General features: G+C 39.2%; 1 protein-coding gene across 2 annotated transcripts; it reads right to left on the reverse strand.

Annotated features, from left to right (window-relative positions):
• Positions 1-328: 328 nt before the first annotated feature.
• Positions 329-19385, reverse strand: PGRMC2 (progesterone receptor membrane component 2). 2 transcript variants are annotated; one of them, XM_517434.6, is made up of 3 exons: positions 18772-19230; positions 3449-3604; positions 329-2501 (listed from the first exon to the last, which is right to left on the reverse strand). In XM_517434.6, exons 1-3 carry the CDS (start codon positions 19187-19189, stop codon positions 2404-2406), a joined length of 672 nt encoding a protein of 223 aa, XP_517434.3. In that variant the 5' UTR covers positions 19190-19230; the 3' UTR covers positions 329-2403. The 2 variants fall into 2 exon arrangements, with proteins under 2 accessions (XP_517434.3, XP_063665920.1); XM_063809850.1 differs by lacking the exon at positions 329-2501 and having other exon boundaries at positions 18690-19385.
• Positions 19386-25045: the final 5660 nt, after the last annotated feature.

The raw sequence follows: 25045 nt of genomic DNA on the forward strand, positions 1-25045 counted from the left end.
ACCAGTGTTTCCTAAGTGTTCCTGATCAGAATTACCTGAGGTATTCCTTACAAATAAATTCTGAGGCCCATTCTCTTAAAGATTCTGGCTTAGCGGGTGGTACGTCTGGATTGAAGGCTAAGAATCTGTACCTTAAGCAATTCTAATTATCAGGCAAGTTTCGAAAATAGGGCTAAGCAGGAGTGTGTGTGTGTGTGTGTGCATGTGTGTGTCTGTGTGGAGGGGGGTGCGGGGAACAGGAACAAAGGAACAATACCAGCACTGTCTGGTCCCCTCATTCAAATACTGCCTGAAAAACTACCTGAGAATGAGAAACATTCAACTGAAGTTGAGGAATTATCTACAGAACACTGTTTATTTCAAGTCCAAAACACAAATTACTCATTTTTCTTAACAGACCGCATAATTTTTACTGCATGAATATTTAGGGTTTCTCTATTCACAAGTACAGTTTATTACTAGACTTTAGGCTTGAATGATTCATATATATAGATATCAGTTTACTACAGAGGACATGTACTTTTAACATTTTTTGTTTAGAAAATATTTTACATAAAAACACAAAGCATTTACCAACACTCCACAACCAGTCTTCAGCAAAGATTTGGCTGAAGATAACTTTCTACAAAACACTCCAAGACTGAATAGAATGTAGTATTTTACATACTTTAGCTTATTGTTGCAGTTAAAAGCTCCCCCTTGTTTGATGGCTTCTGCATGTATCTACAAAGCAGAAGTCTTAACTGGTGACTTGTTAAATAATATTGCCTTTTTAAGTGAACTTGTCCCCAGCCCGGAACCTAAGTAGTCATAATGAAATAAAGTAATTGATATATGAGGGGCTTTTAGTAAGGGCTTTTCCAACCTAATAAAATAATAATTTAGTATCTATCAGTGCAATATTCTTTTACTGTTTTGTGTTCAATAACCACCTGGAGTGCTATTACGTCTAGTATAATCAGTTGGCATCAAAATAGAAAGTAAAAAGATGTACATTTAATATACCAATTCTTACCTGAATAATCTTGGATTTCTGGAGAATGTTCCACAAAGTGGAATTTCTTCCTAAAGTTATGCTGAATGTGGTACAATGTGTACAACTTGGTTAACCAGTGCCTGCTTTTCATTTCCAAGATTTTTCCTTATCTTGAATCAAATGCACAATCTTACAACTGTATCATAATGCACTGGCTTACAGTTCTGTATATAAAGTCCAACTCAAGCTTATTTTGGTTTATTGTACATGCTTTATTAAAATGGTACTTGTATTTACAGTATCTGCAGAAAGAGTCCCTTCCAAGGCCTCTCACACACATTCAGACACATCCATACTGACACCCACTCCACAGCCCCATGCACCCACACCAGTGAGATGTGGAGGGTCAGACTCCTAAAATTAGGCAGCTGTTGGGGATAAGAGTTGATTTGTTTTTCAATTTTTTTGAAAACAGAAAAGCACGGGGGAATGCATTTGGCCATTACAATGCTAATTGAGTTTGTGTATATTACATATATGGCAGTTAACACTGTAATATTCCTTTTACATTCTATATACACAGAATGATATCAAGGTTTTATGGTCAACAGAATATTCCAACTTCAGTCTTAATGCTGCTTGTAGTGATTTCTGAATTCATTATAGGGGCTTTCCCTAAAAATAATTCAAGTCTATGTTAAGTGAAATAAGGCACAATTAATATTGATTTGATTTAGGGAAAGAGAAGGAAAGAGAAGGGATAAAAACTGGTTTCAAATGATCTTTCTGTTGGGGAACTAGCTCTGACTTAAACCCACCTGAAATTCCTTCTCCTAATTTCCAAAGATTTCTTTATAAAGATATTTTTCTTTTCCCTGACAAAGCCAAAAAGAAAAGTTTGGGAATTCACATTTTAATGTTTCAGTAGCCTGAACAACTCAAATTGATGTGTACCCCCACCTCCCCTGATCAGGTCGCCTCCCTCACCCATGGTAAAATAAAAACACAGTATGTGACACAGGAGTCCCTTGATGTTTCTTGAGGAGATCTGTACACTTGAGTAGCAAATACATATCTGGTTGTCTTCAATATATTTTAAAAAGAAAGAGAAAGAAGAAAGGAAAGAAGGAAAAAAGGAAGGAAAGAAGTAATATTGTGACTTTCTTGCTCTTTAAAAAAATCCCTGTCTCCTTCTTTTCAGGATGATGAAGCCCCACTAGACATTACAAACAACTGCAACAAATGAGTTTGGCAGCATAAATAATGTCTAGTTATTCAAATCTTCATAGTGAGATTAATTTATCTTGTACACAATTTGTTGAATGTTTTTCGCAGCAGGTGAATCAAACCCAAAGACTCCGGACATTCTGTGAAAGGGAGTAAGAATTGCAGTTCTGAAGGCCCCTGACTTTGGTTGTTTACAAAGTTCAATCCTGTTTATTGTGATCCTTGGTATCTTCTTCATCTGTATATTCTGATGGTTCTTCTCCTGGTTTTAGGAGTCTGCCTACATAATCATATTTTTCTGAAAGATACATCAAAAGAAAATCAGTGGTGATCAAATTTGTTTCACTATTCCATTATATGGAGAAAAGGCATTTGTCTGTTTTAGAATCATATAAAATATGATTAGAATATTATCTAAATATTCTAAAATTGCTTCACCATGGCTGGTCTTTATACACATGTAAAGCTTGAACAAAAGAAAACAGGATTAGGGAACTTATAAGGCTTGGGAATTCTTTGCAAGAGGGTGTTCTGTACCAGTGATTCTTAGTTGGATACTGCATCAGAATCACTTGGAGATCTTTTTTAAAAATGAGTAAGTCCAGGACCCATCTCAGTACCCAGCTAAACCAGAACAGCTGTTCCAAGGGACCCAGGGGTCAGATAAACAGCTGGGACAGCATCACACAAGTGGTAAAAACTGATGTTATGAGGGCATAAGAAAGGGGAAAGATATTTTTTATCTACATTTTGAGTGTTAAGATCTGTAAAATCATTTTGGAATAAATTATAGTATTGAAATCAGTAATCAACTCAGTTTTAAATATAAGCCTGTATTTTTAAAAAACTAAACCTTAATGAAGAAGCTGACTGTTAAGTATCACAATTTTTATGAGGCTTAGAATTTGTAACAAGTCTTTTTTTAAATATTGATTTTCAAAATAATTATCACATGTAACAATCATATTTTTATTTAGCTATTTTTTGCAATTTCTTTTTTTGGACAAGTCTCACTATGTTGCCCAGGTTAGTCCTTGAACTCCTGAGCTCAAGGGATTCCCATCAGCAGCTAGGACCACAGGCATGTGCCACTCCACCCAGCTTTAGCTATCTTTAAAAATATTATCAAATAATGATGGCAATGAAAACGGATGACATCCTTAGGCTCTTAAAGCATGTAAAATAGTATATATTTTCTTTGAACAAATATTTAATTTTCCAAAGAATCCAACAAAATAAAAATACCTTTAAACTGCATTTCCCATTCTCGAACACTCTCCATTTGTACTGCATTCAAATCTGAGAGATCATCATATTCATCTCTAAGTGCATCTTTATCTAGGCAAAATGTGGCCAGTCCTCTGGAGGCATCCCTACCAGCAAATATTCCATATGGACCCGCTGGAAAAAAGAAAAGAAATTATTTAGATCACCTAACAATATTTTAGAATGTCTCAAAGGAAAAAGTAAAACAAACAAAAAAACACAACAAAGAAAAAAACCCCTCATAATTCACATTTGTATATACCCTTAATTTCAAAACATGTACAGATACTAGATGGAATAAGAAAATAAATTTGTTGGAAATCTGCCTTTTGACCAAAGTAAAGCTTTTCACTTAGATCTTAAAACCCTCAATTTCAATTACTTCAGATACCCCCAAACTTAATATTCAAAATGAAGACTGTGAGGTAATGAGGGAGAAGAAGAAACTTAAGTGGTTAGGTTTAGAAGCCTGTCTGCTTGAGGGGAAATAATGTTTACTGGTTGCTGTTAATAGTGGCATCAAAGAAATAAAAATAATCAACAGAACATCATGTATTATGTGAAGACTCAGCTGAAGTGTAAATCTGTAACATTTTTCTTTCTGCTATCCTTATGAAGGTTGTAATTCTATGAGAAAAGAGACTGTATCATCTTTGTGGTCCCAGTGACTAGTTCAGTACTCAACACGCATTTAATAAATCTTTGCTGAGTGGTTTAATAAAAAAAGACCCATATTCAAAATAAATCATCTGACTACCATAATATATATACAATGATCTATATAAACTAGGAAAAGTCATTAAGGAAAATAATAGCTCTTACTTGTCATGACTTTTGGAAAACAGAGGAAGTAGCTATAAGGAATAATTCTTCTGGACTGACACATTAAGCAATAATTAGCATTTTATCCAAGGAATTGGGTACCATTCTCTCTGAGGAGAAATGGCATGACTGATGTGTTGACAAAAACCATTCCCAAGGTTTGTCCTTGAGAACAGCAATTTGTTCATCAATTGAGGATTTGTATCCTCAATGCCTAGCACTGTGCCTGGCATAAAGTAGGAACGTAATAATTTTCTTCCAAATGACTTAGCTGTAGTTCCGAATAAAAAGAAACTCAAGATTCTGTAAACAGATTCACTTATGGTAGACAAAGACACTATTATGAACAACAACAACAGAGTGGTGAAAAACAGGGCTTATAAATAAAAGAACAAAGTATGTTCTGATAAGTAAACAAGCAGAAAAAACTAGAAATTCCTTGATTTTTAAATGAGCGAAATGATTATATTCATATATAAAAGTATTTAGGAAACTGAAAGTTATGTGTCAAAAAGTCTCTGTACCTTCTGAGAGTAGAAATCGAGGTTTCACTTAAATAGATATCTAAGCATTTATGAGTATTAATTTGAGTTGCTAACAGCACTGTACTATAAAGTTAACCAGGGCCGGGCGCGGTGGCTCACGCCTGTAATCCCAGCACTTTGGGAGGCCGAGGCGGGCGGATCACGAGGTCAGGAGATCGAGACCATCCTGGCTAACACGGTGAAACCCCGTCTCTACTAAAAATACAAAAAATTAGCCGGGCGTGGTAGCGGGCGCCTGTAGTCCCAGCTACTCGGGAGGCTGAGGCAGGAGAATGGCGTGAACCCGGGAGGCGGAGCTTGCAGTGAGCCGAGATCGCGCCACTGCACTTCAGCCTGGGCGACAGAGCGAGACTCCGTCTCAAAAAAAAAAAAAAGGTAACCAGATGTGAAATTCATTCTCTGAAAAGTTTACTGCATGGAACTAGAAGTAGCATTAGCAATAATTTTAAGAGTAGCATTAATAGGTATTGATACAGTAACATGAAAGTAAAGCTAACAGTTCCAGTAAAGTACATTTGTATTCTGCTTTTCTTATTCTTATTGCATTTTCCATACTGCTACATCGTATCACATGACTATCAACAATTATTTATCATTGAATGGTTATATATTATCCCACTGAATGGATGTGTACCTGTAATTTATTTAATCAGTCTATTAACATAGGCTACCATTTTATACTTTCAAATGTGTCTTCTATATAAGAATATGGAACACAATTTACCACTGGCCAATATTCGTAACCTTCAAACTTTTTCTATCATCTCAACTGACATTCAAAAGGGTATTAACCAGGCCAGGTGCGGTGGCTCATGCCTGTAATCCCAACACTGTGGCAGCAGTGTTGAGGTCAGCAGTTTGAGACCAGCCTGGCCAACATGGTGAAACCTCGTCTCTACTAAAACTACAAAAATTAGCCGGCTGTGGTGGCGCACGCCTGTAATCCCAGCTACTCAGGAGTCTGAGGCAGGAGAATTGCTTGAATCCAGGAGACGGAGGTTGCAGTGAGTTGAGATCATGCCACTGCACTACGGCCTGGCCGACAAAGCAAGACTCTTTCTCCAAAGGAAAAAAAAAAAAAAAAAAGAGTATTAACCAGTTATGTCTGCGTGTGTACACGCACATGTGCGTGCAAAATTCTACATACTTTGTGGCAATGGGTGTTTTCAGGAGGACAAGGAGAGAGACAGAGACAGAGAACTAGTGTGTTTAAAAATAAAATTTTCTAAGAAACAATGATAAAAAAAATCTATAAACATTATATTTACCCTTAATGCTGACTAGACCAATGCTTATAAACTTAAAAAAGCAAAAAGTGAAACATAGAAAAGGAAAAATAAAACTAATAAAGGCCATAACAATCTACAAATGGAAAATTATAGGTTCAATTTTTAAAAGAATTTTCCAGCAACCTCACTTTTCTCTCTCAGAGTTTCCCAAAGTGGAAGGGACAGACTGCCTTCCCCATTTGGCAGATAAAAAACAGGAGCGGAGGCATTCAGTGTGATTTGCCTAAAATTACTGACAGAACTGGGAGTACTATTTCCACTTTCCTAAATCCTCCAGTGTACCTCAAGAAAACACATAGAAGACTCACAAGCCCAAAGATGGAGTAACAACCATGAAAACTGGAGCATTTTACTACTTACAAAATTTCAAGGGAATGAAAATTATAGAATACTTATTAAATCAAAATGGAAGAGAATTAACAAAAAAGCTCTACTTAATAGCTTTTCTTAGCATTCTATTATAGTATTTATCTCCATGGCCTGCAAACATTAATCTACTTCAGGCACTTCAGAGTATAAGCCATAAAACACATTTAAATGATACAAAGGAGACAAGATAAAATCATTATAAAAACAGCAATCAGAAAGCCCTCCATCTTTGAGTATATTAATATATACCAGTGCATTCTCTATTAATTTCTCTACCAACTTCCCTAAGAAAGCTTCAACACTGAATGAATAATAATAATAAAAAATTTCATAAAATATGCTCTTTCTGGGGTACTGGGGGTAGGGAATGATTGACTTGGTAAGAGTGAACTTGAATCAACAGTTAATAATCCAAGCCAAATTCCAGACAAATTATGTTCTGTTGACTCTTGAATAGAAAAGAATAATTCAGTGATTAACATATTCCCCCACTCCCTAAACTATATTAAGCTGTCTTCTCCATATGTTTAGAATTTCCCTCAGGAAGCATTTAACTTCTGCAAAGGTCTTTTTAGTAATAGTTTTCTATGCTCTTTCCTGTAAGACCATTAAAAAATTTTTTTTTGTTGTTTTTTGAGACAGGGTCTTACTCTGTCACCCAGGCTGGAGTACAGCGGCTCAATCATATTTCACTGTGGCCTCTACTTCCTGGGCTCAAGTAATCCTCCTGCCCTAACCTCCCAAATAGCTGGGACTAGAAGCATGGCCCACCAGGCCTGCATAATTTCTTTTATTTTTTGTAGAGACAAGGTCTCCCTATGTTGCCCAGCTGATCTTGAACTCCTGGCCTCAAGCAATCCTCCTGCCTTTGCCTCCCAAAGTGTTAGAATTACAGGCCTAAGCCACCATGCCCAGCCTTCTGTAAGGCCATTAAAGAATATAACATTAGGAACTAAAGTTGGAACTGGATGGGTTATTCTGAGGAAGGATTTGATGTCTAATAAAAGGAGATTTCCCTGCATTCATAATACAACCAGGAACTTATCTGAAAAGTCAGCAATACCTTCCCATTCCGTTATCCCCTTACATAAAAAACCTAAATATTTACCAATTCTAATATTTGGTAAGTATACTTGGCTATTCATAATACTAAAACAATAGGGAGCTACCCAAATAAAGCAAATTTGAAATGGTTTAAGTCTGTTGCATGGTATAATTTATTTATTTGTATTAGCATTTTTTTTGAGACAGAGTCACACTCTGTGGTGTGATCTCAACTCAATGCAACCTCTGCCTCCTAGGTTTAAGTGATTCTCCTGCCTCACTCAGCCTCCCAAGTAGCTGGGATTATTGGGTGTGGCACCACGCCCAGCTAATTTTTGTATTTTTGGTAGAGAGGGAGTTTCACCATATATGGTGGCCAGGCTGGTCTTGAACTCCTGACCTCAGGTGATCCGCCTGCCTCAACCTCCCACAGTGCTGGGATTACAGGCATGAGCCACTGTGCCCAGCCTGATTTATTTTTAAAAAGGCTAGTTTACATGATATGGTTATTTTTTATTATTAAGGCTCATTTAGACACTAACAGTTCAGTAGTAACTAGAAGAATTAAATTCTGTTGCTTTATCAAATATTAAAATATAATGCTGATCCAAAAACAGCCTCCCAATTTTAAGCAAATTCGTGCTACAAAAAATGAACAGCATTATTCAGTCAAAGCAAATACTCTGAAATGTACTTACATAACAAATATTCAAGGACATCATTTTAAAGATAAATTTTATTTCAAAGCTATTGTTAAATATACCAACAAGAGGCAGGCGGATCACGAGGTCAGGAGATCGTGACCATCCTGGCCAACGTGGTGAAACCCAGTCTCTACTAAAAAATACAAAAAATTAGCCGGGCATGGTAGCGGGCGCCTGTAGTCCCAGCTACTTGGGAGGCTGAGGCAGGAGAATGGCGTGAACCTGGGAGGCAGAGCTTGCAGTGAGCTGAGATCTCGCCACTGCACTCCAGCCTAGGCGACAGAGCGAGACTCCATCTCAAAACAAACAAACAAACAAACAAACAAAAAAAACAAACCCAACATGAAGTACTATACTAGTCAGAATTCAGATTTCATTTAGTTTTTAGTGTCAATCCAACTTGTGGTCAAGATATTCTAAAGTTCAATAAACCTATTTGTTACCGTATCCTAAAACTGCTTACTTTAATACAATCAGTTAGAATGAGGTGACATATTCTTGAAACGGCAACAACATATGCTCATTGTAAAATGTTTTAAATATTAATTTAATAAACAGAAAATTCCAGGAGGAAGTAAATATGTAGTAACAGATAATTTTGTGATTATTAGGATGATTATATAGCTACCTTAGTGTTTCTAAAGGGATATTTTAATTATTCTCACAGTTTAAAAACCATATCTCTCAGAGATGAACTTTAATTAATTAAAGTTTATCAACAGTGCAGTTTTCAGGCCTGTTTTGACAATAATCTTTTGTGATTATAAATTGAGTAACTAATAACACTTAGTATTGGGTAATTTATTTCAAATAAGATTATAATGAGCCTATCAACAAATGAGGCAATATGTAAAAGTGATTAACTGAACTAATAAATTTTTTTTATGCTTAGGTCCAGTAAGTCCCAAGACTTTTAGAGAGAATGCAGTATGGTAAAACTGAAATAATACCTCTCAAGAAGACAGATACTTGGGTTCTAGAGGATCCACTCACAATCAGCAAGTCTCGATTTCCATAGTCCTTAGATCCCTCAAATATAAATTAGGAAAATTATTTTACCTGTCTAAAGTTGAGACCAAACTAAATAATCTCTTGAATAGTATGATTCTATAAGTGACTGAAAGTGCAATCTTGCTTCTGAAATTTGAGCTACTGTCAAAAGCGCTCAGCAACATTGTGAACTGAGCATATGGCCTTAACTCCAGGGTCCATGGGTAGGCTGGGGTAAAGAAAAGACAGAAAAATTAAAAGCCCAGGCCCGTGCCACTTATGGGAGTGGGGCCTGAGTTTATGCAACCCATGCAGAATGAAAATTCCAAGGCGAAAAAATAGTATGAACTCAAATATCTATAAGAATTAATGAACACTAAAGATAATACTTCAAGTATTAGGAAAAAGGGATTATTCCCCTGTTGGGGAAACATGTTGGGACAACTAGATAACCTTCTGTTAAAAAACACAACCCCTTGGGAGGCCAAGGCGGGTAGATCATGAGGTCAGGAGTTTGAGACCAACCTGGCCAAGATGGTGAAACCCTGTCTCTTATACTAAAAATACAAAAATTAGCCGGGCACGGTGGTGGGCGCCTGTAATCCCGGTTACTCAAGAGGCTGAGGCAGGAGAATCGCTTGAACCCGGGATATGCAGGTTGCAGTGAGCCGAGATGGCGCCACTGCACTCTAGCCTGGGTGACAGAGCAAGATTCCTTCTCAAAAACAAACACCCACCACCCCACCAAATTTGGACTCTAATTTCACATCTTAAAGCAAAATCAATTTCAAATGGAACTAAAAAACTGAGACCACAGAAGTACTAAAAAAAACTACAGATTTTAAAAAACAATTTTAAGTGCATAAAGTCTTTAAATATAATACATAACTTAGCAGCCATAAAAGAAAAGATAAATTTGAATACATAAAACCAAAACTTTGTGTGGTTCAAAAAAACACCATAAATAAGTAAAAGGACAAACTAGAAAAAATATTTGCAGCAAAAGCTGATTTACTTTATAAAGAACACCTAAAATCTGTCAGATCAATATGATGATTGAAAAACTGCAGCAAGGCTGGGCGCAGTGGCTCATGCCTGTAATCTCAGCACTTTGGGAGGCTGAGGTGGGCGGATTGCCTGAGGTCAGGAGTTCGAGACCAGACTGACCAACATGGAGAAACCCCGTCTCTACTAAAAATACAAAATTAGCTGGGTGTCGTGGCGCATGCCTGCAATCCCAGCTACTCGGGAGGCTGAGGCAGGAGAATCGCTTGAACCCAGCAGGCAGAGGTTGCAGTGAGCCGAGATTGCATCATTGCACTCCAGCCTGGGCAACAAGAGTGAAACTCTGTCTCAAAAAAAAAAAAAAAAAAAAAAAAAAGAAAAGAAAAACTGTGGCAAAGGATATATGAATAAACAATTTGTAGAAAAGGCATCATAAATGACTCAACTTTTTAAAAAGAAGTCCAACCTCATTAAGTAAATGAGAAATGTAAATTTAAACAAATATTGAGATACCATTTTAACCTCTCAGATTGACAAAGACCAAGAAGCTTAATACCACGTTTTTGGCAAGAAGTGAGAAACAGGCATTTTCATCAAGTGTAAATTGGTCCAACCTCTCTGAAGGGCAGTTTAGAAACAAGAATCCAAATTAAAAATATCCATACCCCAAGCCTTGGTAATTTTATTTCCAGGAATTTACTTTATAATCATAATTTTACACACATGTGTAAAATGACATGTACATATTTATTGCAGCATCATGCAATAACAGGAGACTGAAAACAAATGTTAACAGTGGACTGTTAAATTATGACTTATTCATAAAATAGAATATTATGCATGTATTCAAAAGAATAAGATGGCTCTCTATACTGATGTCAAAGGCTCTTGTGATATTAAAATATTGTGAAGGGTATGCATAGTATACTATAATTAGTGTGGGGGGAAAGGAAGATATCCACATGCTTGTACTTGCACCCAAAATAGCTCTAGAACAATACGTAGACTGGTGCTTTGCTGCTATGGAAGGGAACATGGTGGCTGGGACTAGTTGTGGGAAGTAGACTTATTTTTCACTGTATATCCTTTTGAATTTTCTATTTTGAGCATGTATTACTTAATTTAAAAAATCATTGTTTTAACTTACGTGAGGCCCTATTTTGCAACATACCCAAAGCACTTTACAGGACCTCTTTCACAACTTAGGGCTCATGGAATTTTACAGGAAATACTCCAAAATTAAAAAAAGTAACTACTGAAGTTAATAAGTTCACAATAAAAAATATAAACTACATGAAGAAACAAACCATCATGGAGTGGGCACATTTAACAGATACAGAAGTAGATTAAAGAACTAAAGTAAATTTGCTTAAAATTATTAAGAAATGGTACATAAGGAAAGATTAAGAGACATTAAGAATAGAATGAAAACCTAATGTATTATCTATTAACAGTTCCAGAGGAAGGAACAGAGATAATGGAGGAGGCAATAAGTAACAGCAAATTTTCTGGGGAAAAAAAAAAAAAAAAAAAAGGACAATATATCCACAGACTTGAGTAGAGTTTGGTACATGGTAAATAAAATCAAATCCATACCTGGACAAATCCTAGTAAAATAGCAAAACCCCAAAGACAAAAAGATCTCAACTACAACCAAAAGGAAGAAAAAGATTAATAAAAGTAAAGAGAAACTACAAGCCGACTCCTCACCAACAAGTGGAAGACAGTGGCATAACACTACTGAAGAGTTGAGGTATAATAAGGTCAATTTACATTTTTTTTTGAGACAGGGTCTTGCTCTGTCACCCAGGTTGAGTGCAGTGGTGTCATCAAGGCTCACTGATCTTCTGGGCTCAAGCGATCTTAATACCTCAGACTCTTGAGTAGCTGGGGCCACAGGTGCATGTCACTATGCCTAGCTAATTTTTTATATTTTTGTAAGAGACAGAGTCTCGCCATATTGCCCAGGCTAGTCTTGAACTGCTGGGCTCAAGCAGTCCTCCCACCTTGGTCTCCCAAAAATGGTAGGATTATAGGCATGAGCCACTGCGCCTGGCCCAATCTACAATTTTATATTCTAAACCCAAACTATTATTCCTGAGTGAGGAAAAATAAAAAATTTTTTCCTGCCAGTGAAAAACTATAGGACACACCTCACTAAAATAAAAAGTGAACCCCAAAGAAATGAGATGCAAGAAACAACAGTGAATTAAAAAAAGATAACCATGTTAGTAAATTTAAACAAGGACTATATTAAAAAGATACTAATTTCATCAATTTTGGGGTGGAGTTTGAAAAAATAAAGTGAAACTAAAGTCTAATAGTGATACTGTGGAAAACAGGATGGGGGAGGAATCAGAGTTAAAGCTTTCTAACCAGGGCCTCAACATATGACTATGTACAACGCAGGGGATACTATCCATATTTGTAGTCATGGCAGTTTTGCTTATTTATTAAGAAATAATCTGTCAAATGTCAGTAAAGTATCTTAAAGAGGCAGCTTTTTTGAATTGACACTAAAATGATGTTTGGCTAAAATTCTTATATTGTTCAGAAGCATAGGATAGTCATCTATAGCAAAAACTTAAGGAAATCACTAAAAGGATAGAAATAGAATACATCTAAATCAGTAGAGGAGAGAAAAGGGAAGAAATAAAAAAATCAATCAGAGAAGGAAAAATAGTGGGAAAAGAGGCAAAGAAAAGTAAGGTGAAGAGAAATCACAAAATAAGATGATAGAAATAAACCTAAATATACCCGTAATCACAAAACATATACACTAATTAAGCTATTAAAGGACATAGTGCTAATATTAAATGAAAAAAATCCAGCTATATGTCATTAATGTGACAAAAATAAAACAACACAGATTGACTAAAAGGGATGGAAAATGAAATATTGTGTTAATACTAATCAGATAAAGGCTGAAGTAAAATCTGAAAATCAACAGTGTTAAAGATGTTTCTAATATGATCAGTTCTAGATCTACTGCTAGATGGCTTTGCTCGGTATAGAAAGCATAGTAACAATCTCACTTCAGAACATTCTCATACCCAATCTTTGTATGGCTGGCTCTGTTAGGTTTTTGCTTAAATGTCGAGCCCTTTTTCTCGAGAATCTAACATAAAAAAGGTAACCTTGCTTAGCCACTTAATCTAAATAAAGTCCTTTGTTACCCTCTATTCCCATTCTATTAATTTCTTTTATAGCATATTTAATTACAGATTATAATGACATACTGAAATCCTTGTTTACTGCCTCTCTTCCTTAATAGACTATTAACTCCATGAGGATAGGAACACATCTGTTTTGAAGACTCAGTTAACTCCATTTCTCATCTCTTAAGCTTTTACTGTAATGAAATCCAGGGAAGTCTTCCTCAGTATTTAAAAATGGAGCTGAAATCCTATTATTAAAGATCCTGAGACTGGATATAGGCTCCAAAAGAATACAGGAGTTATACAGTCATGTCTGTCTTGGGTGCACAGGGAAAGGAGTGGTCTATGTCAGAGTGTTGAAAAAACAATTAAAAGAACTTGAATGGCTAATTCCAGATGTTATTAAATCTACTCCTTTCTTCCACCCTGAATAACAGCTTCTGGTTTCAAGCTATCCTTTTATAATATGCTTTAGGATTTAACACAAACACGATTTCCTCAAAGATTAAAAACAACGGGATGATGTTGAATTCAGAGCCAACTAAGTAGTTATAATAGAAATAACCAGTAGAAATTTGAGCAGAATATAAAAAATCATCAGAAAACCTAGCTAATCCTTTTATCTTACTGGTAGGTAATAGATGCATATGGGCATTAGCCCAAACAACAAAGCCAGTTGGCTTCAAAGCAAGAAGCTGGGATGAGAGGTGGGTAGTGGCAACTTTAGGACATCCATGAAGAAATAGGTAAGATTGGGTCCAGTTTTTATGATGCAACTCTGCAAACATAGAGTTTCCAATTCTGCAAACTAAAGTGTTAAATAAAAGTGAACAAATTGAAGATAAAGTTTAAAATGGAGGAAAAACACTTCAAGGTACATGTGTTCTTTTCCCCAACCTCCTAAATATTAGGCATCTCATGGGGTTCTTCTTACGTGACTTTTTTCTTTCAGTGGAATTTAAAAGGTAAGTTGGAAAAAATATAGCTTTGGTATATGTCAAAGAATACTCCACCTGGAATAAGGGAGCAGCAGTATTGCAAGGTTCAACAACGCAAAATAAACTATCAAAAAGTCAAGTGTATAATTTTTTGCCATTCCAAAAAAATAAAAGCACTGTTTTGGTAAAGTTCCATTGCAGTAATATTAAATAAAATTGCTAAAAATTATACTAGCTGTTTGAGTCTTCAAAACTTATGATTCTGTAAACATGTGAAACTGAATAGACTATGTTGTAATACAATGGGAAGGATTGAAGCTATGAAAATCTGGATTTAATTTTTAGTGTTGCCACCTACTAGATATGTGGCTTTGGGCAATCTCATAGGGCTGTTTGAAAATTAGCGATACTAAGCTCAATAAATGGAGTTTCCTCCTTCTCCTCCTCTGACCTTTAGAATCAATGTTGTTTTCAACAACTCTCTGGGAAGACAGAAATACTCTAAGAGGTGCCTTGTTAGTGCAGTAGGTGGCACGCCAGTCTCACAATATGAAAATATACAAAAGTGCACTGTCCAAAAATGGTAGCCATGGTGGGCTCAGCACTTTATATGTAGCTAGTGTTACTAAGGAACTCAATTTTTAATTATATCTAATTTTAATTAATTTACTTTTAATTAGCCACCTGGGGCCACCATTTTGGGCAGTATAACATAAAGCCATAAAAGCATTTTTTTTTTTTTTGAGACAGAGTCTCGTTCTGTCACCCAGGCTGGAGTGCAATGGCGAGATCTCAGCTCACTGCAACCTCCACCTCCTAGGTTCAAGTGATTCTCTTGCCTCAGCCTCCCCAGTAGCTGGGATTACAGGTACCCACCATCATGCTCGGCTAATTTTTTTTTGTATTTTTGTAGAAACAGGGTTTGGCCATGTTGGCCAGGCTGGTCCCGAACTCCTGACCTCAGGGATCTGCCCGCCTTGGCCTCTCAAAGTGCTGGGATTAAGGCATGAGCCACCGTGCCTGGCCTTTATTTTTTTATTTTTATTTTTATTTTTAGTAGAGATGGGGTTTCACCATGTTGGCCAGTCTGGTCTCAAACTCCTGACCTCAAGTGATCCGCTTGCCTCAGCCTCCCAAAGTGCTGGGATTACACGCGTGAGCCACCGTGCCTGGCCGAAAGGCATGTTTTTTTTGAGGCTTTAAATCCTTGGATTTATGGGAACCAGGGAAGAGTATAAAGAAAAACAACAGTAAGATTCTCTACAAGTTTATCACAGGATGCAGTTTACTAGAAATAGTATAGATAAGCTGTGTGGTAATATCCATCTGGATTTATTAGACATACATGTAATCCAAGCCAATTTACCTAAAATACCTAAACCTCAGACTCCCCACCTGTAGAGCAGGAATACTTACCAACTTCACTGAGGAATTATGGAGATAAAAAAATTAATGGATCTGATATTGTGGGTGCTTAACGAATCTGGTTTTCTTTCTCCTCCTGTATTCAGTTTTTTACATGACCAAACTTTCCTCACCTGCTGGCCAAGTGCCTGATCTGTTACTAAATTTAATATTGGCAAATACAGTTAATGCCAACTGTTTGCCAAAATGTGTATACTCCACCAAATTACACTGTCAATATTTAATTAAGAGCCTGAACTTTAAAAATGTATGACTAAAAATAAACACGTTTAGCATTATGGAAAAATCTCATAAAATTTAATCCTAAAACCATTATTGTGAAATTAGGGTAGATATTGGCTAGGCATAGAAACTAACAATTACTGCTTCTGAATTATTCTGCTACAAAACTGCTTAATTTATGAGGATGAAAATAAAAATTAAAAGCAAAACTGAACTTGTATCTGTTTTATAGCCAGAAATTTGGCTTTAAGATTTTTTGAAAAGTACTACTTATTACATTTTCTATTAATATGCAATATCAACATATTCTAAGCCCATAAAATGATCTGGCTTTCTTTAAGGTTCCTTTCAATAATAAAATATTCAAATATCTGTTAGGTTGTTGATCAACTGTAGAATACTAACTGTATATCACTCTTAGGCTGTTCAACAGAACCTAGGAACTGGCAGAAACTAATCTAAAACTGACTTCTCCATTGTAATCTCAAGAGCCTCCCTCAGTGCACATACCATAAAAAAGCAATCTACCACCTATGACTCTTAATTTTTAATTTTTTTTTATACCGAGTCTCTCTCTGTCGCCCAGGCTGCAGTGCAATGGCGCAATCTCGGCTCACTGCAACCCCCACCTCCCGGGTTCCAGCAACTCTCCCTGCCACCGCCTCCCGAGTAGCTGGGATTACAGGCACCCGCCACCACGTCTAGCTAATTTTCTTGTATTTTTAGTAGAGACGAGGTTTTGTTATATTGGCCAGGCTGGTTTCGAACTCCTGACCTCTGGTGATGCACCCGCCTCGGCCTCCCAAAGCACTGAGATTACAGGCATGAACCACCACGCCTGGCTTTAATTTTTAATTTCTATCACAGAACAAACATTTGCCACTGGAGGCTGCCAAACTGTTTCTATGACTGTCTCTCTTAGCTATTTTCAGATACTGCCAAGGCATAATGTGTGAGGACTAATACGATTCTTTGTACTAATACTTTGTTTTCTTCAGTGGCAGTTCAGACAGGGTACAAAAGCTGATCTTTTAGCTGGGTAAGGTCTATATTAAAAATTTAAACCTGTACAGGATTTCTAATCACTTAACACATTTTAATACCAATGGGTGAAAAGCTTGAACTAGGTATAAAATGCTGTCTAAATCCTTGATTTAAAAAAATTTTACTTCGCTTGGCCTGTTTAAATACTGTACTTTGGCCTTGTTCTCTTGTCCCACGTGTGCTTAAGTAAACAAAAATGTATTAACCATTTCAGTTGATATAAGTAGGCAGACATCTTGTGTTCACATTTATGTAACCAGAAGCAAAAACTTTGTAAGCTATGTATTTACTTGGTTGGATTAAATGTGTATATATACACAGAAGTACAAACAACTAAGAAATAAACTACATAATTCAACACCAAAAATCTCCTATTTCTTATCCCTATTCCAATGAACAAACTACAAACCAAAGCACTTCTAAAATATCTTCCAGCTATCAAGCACTGAAATCAGAAGTATATATTTTTAAGTGTCAATAAATCTTATACACTTACAGATTAAATTAAGGAGAAAACCAGCTTATTTCCAGACTGCCAACCCTATGACTTTAAGGCTTGGATGTACTCTCTCCAATAACAGGTCACTTTAGGTCTCTAATTTAATTATTTATTCTTATTGTAGTTACCACTTTTTTTTAAAGCTTAGTATTAATCAGTGCACAACCAGGATGCACAATGTTGCTCAACTGTATGATATACCAACAGGTTCCATGAGTCTGGGGTTTATTAACATAATCCAAAATGTATGCTACAACCACACTGTAAAAAAAGGGCGTCTAAATCAACTACCCTACACAAAGTTCCCTGAAAACAAAGTTCTCTGAAAACAAAGTTCTAAAAATCTTTAACTTGCATAACTGGCACATGGGGGTATAAATCTACAACTCTTCTAAGTTTTTTCTCCTTAGTTCTGCTAAGTGAAAACACAAGTCATTATCAACGTGTACTTGAAAAGAGAAAAAAAAAGAAAAAAGAAACCAGAGACACGCCTGCTGGGTATAGGAGCTCCACCCCCAAAACTCAGGGTGAATATCATTACCAGTCTTTAATAAGCTCTGCATTCTGGTCTGTTCTCATCCCACATACCTTGTTAATCATGGAAAGCAACTCCGAACTAAAACTGGTTTAAAGAGAGTCCGAGGTGTTGCTTATATGTCTGGACTTCAGAGACTGGAGGGTTGGGACTTTACATGCCCCTAAACGTGGCCTTACGGAGTAATACAGCGAGGGAAAAAAGGAGATCAGTGGCCAAAAAAAAAAAAAAGGGGGCAAGGAAAAGAAAACTGTGAATTACAGAGCCCAAAACTTTAGTTTAGGTCCCAACTTCAGAAATCTCCCTTCCCTGGTGCCCCATCCATCCCAGGAATCAGGAGACTCAAAAAAGGTTAAGGGCCAGCGTTGACCTGTGACAACTAAAACGATTTTGAAAAATCCAGCCAAAGAAACAAACAAACAAAAAGGCTGCGAGGAGAAATGGGATGGAAGAAAGACGAATGCTGAGAGCTGGTCTCTGGGGCGCCACCGGGGACCCTGGTTTCGGGGGAAGAACTGGAGGTGCCCGTAGCTGCGGGGGGACGGTGTGTGTGTAGGGGCGGGACGGGCCGTCCCAGGTGCGGCGGCCGAGGCGCGGGGGTCCCGGCGACGAGAAGGCTGGGCAAACTAACCCGGTGCCCAGAGGCCTCCCCGTCCGAAGGGGGTCGTGCTTCAGCTGCAGGGGGTCCTTCCCCTCCCCTTCCAACTCCTCACCCGGGCCGTAGAACTTGCTGCCTTTGGTCACGTCGAAGACTTTCCCATTGACCGCGAGCAGGATGCGCGGGTTGCGGGAGCCGTCGTACTGGCGCAGCTGCTCCAAGCTGAAGTCCCGCTTCTTCATGCGAGGCAGAGAGGCGGCGGGGCTCTCCTCGCCCGCCCCGGCCCCGGCCCCCAGACCCCGCCGCCCCCAGCGCACCCACAGCCGGTAGGCCCCCAGCAGCATCAGAGCCACCAGCGCCACGTTCAGCAGCATTTCCCCGCCCCCCGTCAGAAGCGCCAACGCCGCCGCCGCCCAGCCTCCCCCTTCCGCTGCCGCTCCCGCGCCGCCTGGACTCTCGCTGCCGCCGTCGTTGCTGCTCTCGCTGCCACTCCCCAGGGTGCCTAGCTTCACGTCCCCATCACCAGCCGCCATCACTGCCCGCCAGCGCCTTCCTCCTCCTCCCCGCCCCCTGCCCTCCCCAACCCCACGGGCGGCCCCGCCCATCTGGGGGCCTCCCAGCCAATAATGTGAGAAGAGGGGGGCGGGGTCAGGCCGGCTCCTGATTGGGTGTTGACGGGGTAACGTTGTCTCGGATCTCCCGCCCCCTCCCTTCTTTCGCTGGCCGCGCACGCGTGCAACGCCCCGCCCACCTCGCCCCACACTTCCCTGCTCTCACTCCAAGCCTCCGCTAGGTTAAGTAGACGAGCCGGGCGGGTCTGAAGAAAAGATGCTACGACGGCCGCGCGGACGCTCATGGGCGGGGCGAGACCACAGCGCGTGCGCGGGCTCCTGAACGCCACGCGCTCGCCTTTCGTCCGTAACCCCTGCGGGAGGCACGCCCCGCCCAGTCTCCAGGCTCTGCGCGTGCGCCCTGGAATCGCTTCCCTTCCTAGGCCTAGGTTCGCGTCCGCAAACTCCCGCCTCCTTGCGCTCCCCCCGCCCGGGAGCTTCACGTGCGCCTTGGCTGCCGCGGGGGCAGGTCCCGGCTGGACGCCTGGCGGAGGACGCGGGCAGGCGGCTTGTGGGAGGCTGGGGCATAGTTGAGTTGCAAGGCGCAAACCGATGAGGGGCGTCTGCTTTTCCCCAGGGCGCCGTCGCTTTTGTCGGGAAACCGGCAGCGTAGGCGCGCAGACCGGGAAGCGGCAAGAAGATTTGGCGACGAGCTGGGGTCTTCCTGGAACGGAGAGAAAGCACGGAACCCGCACCGGGCTTCTCTGGCATCGGCAGTCTACGTGCTCCTCGCGCTGGCACCGAGCAGCCACTCCCCGCTGGGTTTGGCAAAGGCTGCTCTTGTAGAATTTTAAAGGATTTAGAGTCTCATTATTCCTTGAATCATAACTTCTGCGGCCCTAGGGAAGTGGACAGGTTGAGGTGGTCTTTCTATTCGTCATTCACTCTTATTTGCAGGTTCTGTTTCATGTACTTGGACGTCTTTTAGCCTCTCACACCTTGAAATTCTGGTGTGAAAAAGTGACCTCTGAAGTCTCACGCACTCAACTCGTTTGACGAACTCGTTTGACGTGTTCTCTCTTGCCCTTTGTTGTCTGTTGTCTTGAGTCTCATAGAATAGGTTTGAACCTTTCACTGTCGGTTTTGGAGGAGTCACTGAGGATATTGACGGGCCAAGTGACAGGGTCGACAGTCTTGTAGAGAGGTTGTATAGCAACCAGGTGTCTGAAGGATTAGAGGCTGGGGAAAGAGTGGGAAAGCAGTTAGTAGGCTAGGGTATTTGTGCGTGAGGTGAGGAGACTCAGAGCTAGGGGAGACATTAGAGCAGGGGTTGGCAAACATTTTTTGTAAAGGGCCCGATCATATTTTAAGTCTCTGCCTTAACTACTCAGCTCTACCTTGTAACGAGAAAGCAGCCATAGACAATACTTGAATGAGTGTAGCTGTCTTCAGTAAAACTATGGACATTGAATTTTTAATATAATTTCAGGTATGAAATATTCTTTTGATTTTTAAGAAAATCGTTGAAATATGTAAATTTTTTTTTTTTTTAGTTCTGGAGAGGTGCAAAAACAACTTATAAGCCATATTGCTGAGCCCTGCATTAGAGGTACCTGAGGGAGAGCGACACAATTGGTAGTAAATGACCATATACTCTATCCTTCAATATGGAACACTTTTGGAAGTAAAGTAGGGCATTAATAATTATAGCCAGAGACCAGGAGTTATATCAGTTTTATCCCAGGCAAACCTAAAGGAATAGTCACCTTAAGGTTAAGGGTTAGGAGAAGTTAAAATTGCTTTAGGACTTGGTAACAGAAAATGGGAGGTGTCAGTGATGGAAATAGGAAGATAAAGAAGAAACTGGTTTTGAGGAGAAGATAGCTGTAGCAGTCCCAAGAGCCGTATACAGTTGAGACAACATTGATAGGAAGGAAGAAAGCACCCCAGAAGCAGGCCACTCTTTATATCTTATTGACCAGAACTGGGCTATTAGCTGTCCCTAAAGCAGTAACAGACAAGGAGCATGGGACATCCATGATTGCCTAGTGTTTATCTGGCTTTTTTAGTTCTTATTCAGGACTGTGTTGAGCATTGCTGGACATTTACCATCTCTGGTTCCTTCCAACTATGTCAGTACCACACCTCAGGCATTGTGACACCGTAAATCAACCGTTTTTCCCTCCCACCCCCCAGAGGTGTGGTACTGGTTGAGAACCAGTAGCTTAGACCCTCAGGATTTACCTTGGGGCTGAATTAGTGTGTGTAGGTTTCTTATCCAGTTGGTTTGGAGGGAAGAGAGGAATTGGACAGTATTAAAGTTCTACTGTCAAGGAAGTGGGGTGGGGAATGTTGGGTAGCTAACCAACATTGGCTGCCACGTGAAGTAAAAAAGTTTTCCTTTATATCCTTGATAAAATAGTGTCTCGACTTCTTCACACTTGAAGCCTTCCCAAAACCCCAGCTTTTTTGATTCTCATTGTAAGCCCCTTGAACTGGACTAGTTGGAAGTTCTTATTTTCCACCCTAAGTAACAAGCTCTTGTCCCAATAGGATACTCTTGCTTTGAGTACTGCAATAACTTTCCAATTGGTGACTTGCCGTCAGTCTTTTCCTATTTCATTCCTACACGAAGAGACTAGAACTGTGTTCTGATTTCCTTTGCTCAGACACCAATCTCCAGGGGTGCTCTGTAATTTGAAGAGGACAACTCAGAAAGCACTCAAGGGCCTCCATAAGTCCCTGAGTGGCTTCCCTGCCTTCCCGTTCCCTAGCAAACAATCCCTTGGATACCCTCTATTAAATGATACGTTTCCCCTTACGATACCTAGTCCCTTGCCCCATATATGCTATGTGTATTGCACGGTCTAGGACTTGACTCATGCTGTTTCCTCACGGAGCATGCCCTTCTTATTTCTAACCATACAAATTCCATGGCCTATCCATTCTTTCAATTCTACTTCCACCTGAGGCCTCTATCAGCCCACATTAACCTACCTTCTTTGAATTTCTGTGTGTTCCTTACCTGTACCACCCATTTTGGCCTTTTATTTTATGCTCTTCTTGACTATTCTGTTATTGAAACTGTCCTTTAGATCCCAAGATTTCTACTTTTTCCCTGCGGATGCTTTTTTATTTTTTTTATTTTTGACTTCTTTCTACCCTCCTTTTCCTCTTACATCCCTGCTTTGCCTAGAGGACATCTACAAGAATCGTCATGTACATTCTTTTCTCCTGTTGTTAGCTTTTTTCCCCTGAGACTTCATCTATTTACTGATTTACTTGTAAATCTCTGGAAGATATTAGTACTAGCCACCAAATATTTCTATTTCTTTTTCCACACACGTAGATTTGGATTTCCCTACTCCTTTTACCTCAAGAATGGCCAATGAAATGTGATTGGAAGTGACTTGTGTCATTTCCAAATAAAAGCTTTAGGAGCCTGTGAACATTTATCCTGCGCTGTTTCTTCCTGCCAACAGTGATGAAATATTTTAATTATCTATTGTCCCATGACAAAGCACCTTAAATCTTAATGGTTTAAAACAGTCACCATTTTATTATCTGTAACAGTTTTGTGGGTTGACTAGGCTCATGGGCAGTTGTCTAATCTTGCTCAGGGTCTCTCATGTGGTTCCAGCCTGGTATTGTTTGGGGCTGGAGTTTTTGGAGGCTCAACTAGGTTGCTAGAGTAGCTGAGCTTTTCTATTTACCCATGCCGTTCCAAAGACTCTCTGATTCGCATGGCTTCTTCAGCAGAGTAGCCTGACTTCTTTCTTGCATGGTGGCTTAGGATTCTCAAATGCAAAAAAAGCAAAAACTTCGAGGTTTTGTAAGTCTTAGGTCTGGAAATGACATGTTGTATTGGTAAAAGCAGTTACAGGGCCAGCTCAATTTTAAGGGGAGAGGAAATAAACATTTGATAGGGGTGGAGGGAGAGTGACAAAGAATTTGTGGCCATCTTTATTACAAAAATTTTTGTCAACCACAGAGTTACAGGAAAATGTGGCCATCTTTAATCACTACTCCAACGATGTTTCAAATTGAGTGGGCTTCCATCAGCCAGGGTCTCGGAGACAGGACAAAGTGGAAAACAGCTCCCAAATAACATACCTAGGTATATGAATAAGAAATACATCTCTGCTGTCCTGAGTCACTTAGCTATTTGGAGTTGTTTGGTATCAACTTTTGCATACTAATATAAAAATTGGTACTGGAAATAGGGTGGTGCTATAACAAAAATCTAAAATATGAGTCACTGACATATATAATAATTGAGTTAGAAATACTAGTGGTTGGTTGTTAGGCAGCATCCAGCTTTGACTCACTTATGCATTTCCCAGTGAACCTAGCTCAGAAGTTTGCACCATGATATTCAATAAATAATTCTTAAATAAGAGAGATTGTTTCTTGTAATTTTTCCCTATTTTAGGGAAAAACTTTTTTTTTTTTTTTTCCGTATCACATTTTTCTTGAAACGTTGGAGTGCCACGAACATATCATTTGATGCTCTGTTTGAGTGCCACCAGTGAGTTTCCCAATGTTTAAGTTTGGCTCGTGGGCAGCCCACCTTCTTCCTCTCCACTTTCTCTTGGGAGCCATCCTGCTCATGGAAAGTGTGCTTTCTCCTCTGCTACCTCACACAAGTTTCAAAGGAGCTTGCTCCTGCCAAGGGAGGCTTGGGGTAAGCCAAACAGCATCAGCTCCCCGGGGGAAGGGAAATTTCAGGTTTGGAGCTAAGTTCACTTCCAGGGAGTGACAAAGCCTGTTTGAACTTTAATTCACAGAGTAAAAGAGTTCAATGTTGGCCATTAATGATTTGGACTTTAACATGAAGTTGGTACTGATTACTTTGGGCCATAATTTAGAAGGACAGAGTGATTTAATCTCTGAACTTTTAATTTCTCTCTGGAAAATTAATACTGGGAGAGGGTTAAAATCAAATTGAGAACATCTTGTTGGTTCTTAGTTATTAAAGTATTTGATCACATTTTAGAAATTCTGATAACTTTGGGCAAGCTGACAGGACATAGTTTGAGATGGTGATAGAACATATTGTGAATTACAGCCTTGGATACAGAATAGCATTGGAACTGATTTAATCGATAAATTGTTCTGACCCATTCAGGGCATTTTGGGGACAGACTCTACAGTTTAGTGGCCCCAGGACATCCTACAAAAGAGGTGAAATCAGTATTGGAGAAGTGGTCTCATGAAGATGGGAGCACGACTACTACAATTGACTGCTGACTTCTCACCCAAGGAAGTAACTGTATCCCAGCCTGATCTCAGTGGATAAGCCCACAGGGTTAAGGTAATGGTCTTCATACTTTTGCTGACACACCCCTAAAATAGTTTTTAAGTTGACATGTAAAATATTTTGACCTTAGTGGCAAAACATGTAATTTTTTGCGTAATATAAATGTGAATATTTTAAAATAAAAAGGGTTATGTTACCTAAAATGCAATCTAAATGAAATCTAAATCCATAGAAAAGGAATACTCACCATCATTTATTTTCACAGAAATTTTACATTATGCCTTTTCCTATTTGAATTTGTATTTTCATTCTACTTCCCTAACATAATTTTATTTTAATGTATTTTGTGCCCAAATATATTTTATTGCTTACTCTATTATTCTTTTCCACAATAATAAGTTGTTTATAGGCTGGGCATGGTGGCTCACGCCTGTAATCCCAGCACTTTGGGAGGCTGAGGTGGGTGGATCATCTGAGCTCAGGAGTTCCAGATCAGCCTGGCCAACATGGTGAAACCCCTGTCTCTACTAATAATACAAAAATTAGCTGGGTGTGGTGGTGGACACCTGTAATCCCAG

This window comes from Pan troglodytes, chromosome 3, assembly GCF_028858775.2.
Source record: "Pan troglodytes isolate AG18354 chromosome 3, NHGRI_mPanTro3-v2.0_pri, whole genome shotgun sequence".
In the NCBI taxonomy this organism is placed as follows: domain Eukaryota; kingdom Metazoa; phylum Chordata; class Mammalia; order Primates; family Hominidae; genus Pan; species Pan troglodytes.

Bases quoted from the DNA above. Each gene is read 5' to 3' on its own strand.
- PGRMC2 (XM_517434.6), bottom strand. From the start codon at position 19,189: ATGGCGGCTGGTGATGGGGACGTGAAGCTAGGCACCCTGGGGAGTGGC. The intron at 3,605-18,771 runs GTGAGGAGTTGG...TCTTTTTTCCAG, and splicing joins CAGCAAGTTCTACGGCCCGG to CGGGTCCATATGGAATATTT. The intron at 2,502-3,448 runs GTATTTTTATTT...TGTATCTTTCAG, and splicing joins ATGGGAAATGCAGTTTAAAG to AAAAATATGATTATGTAGGC.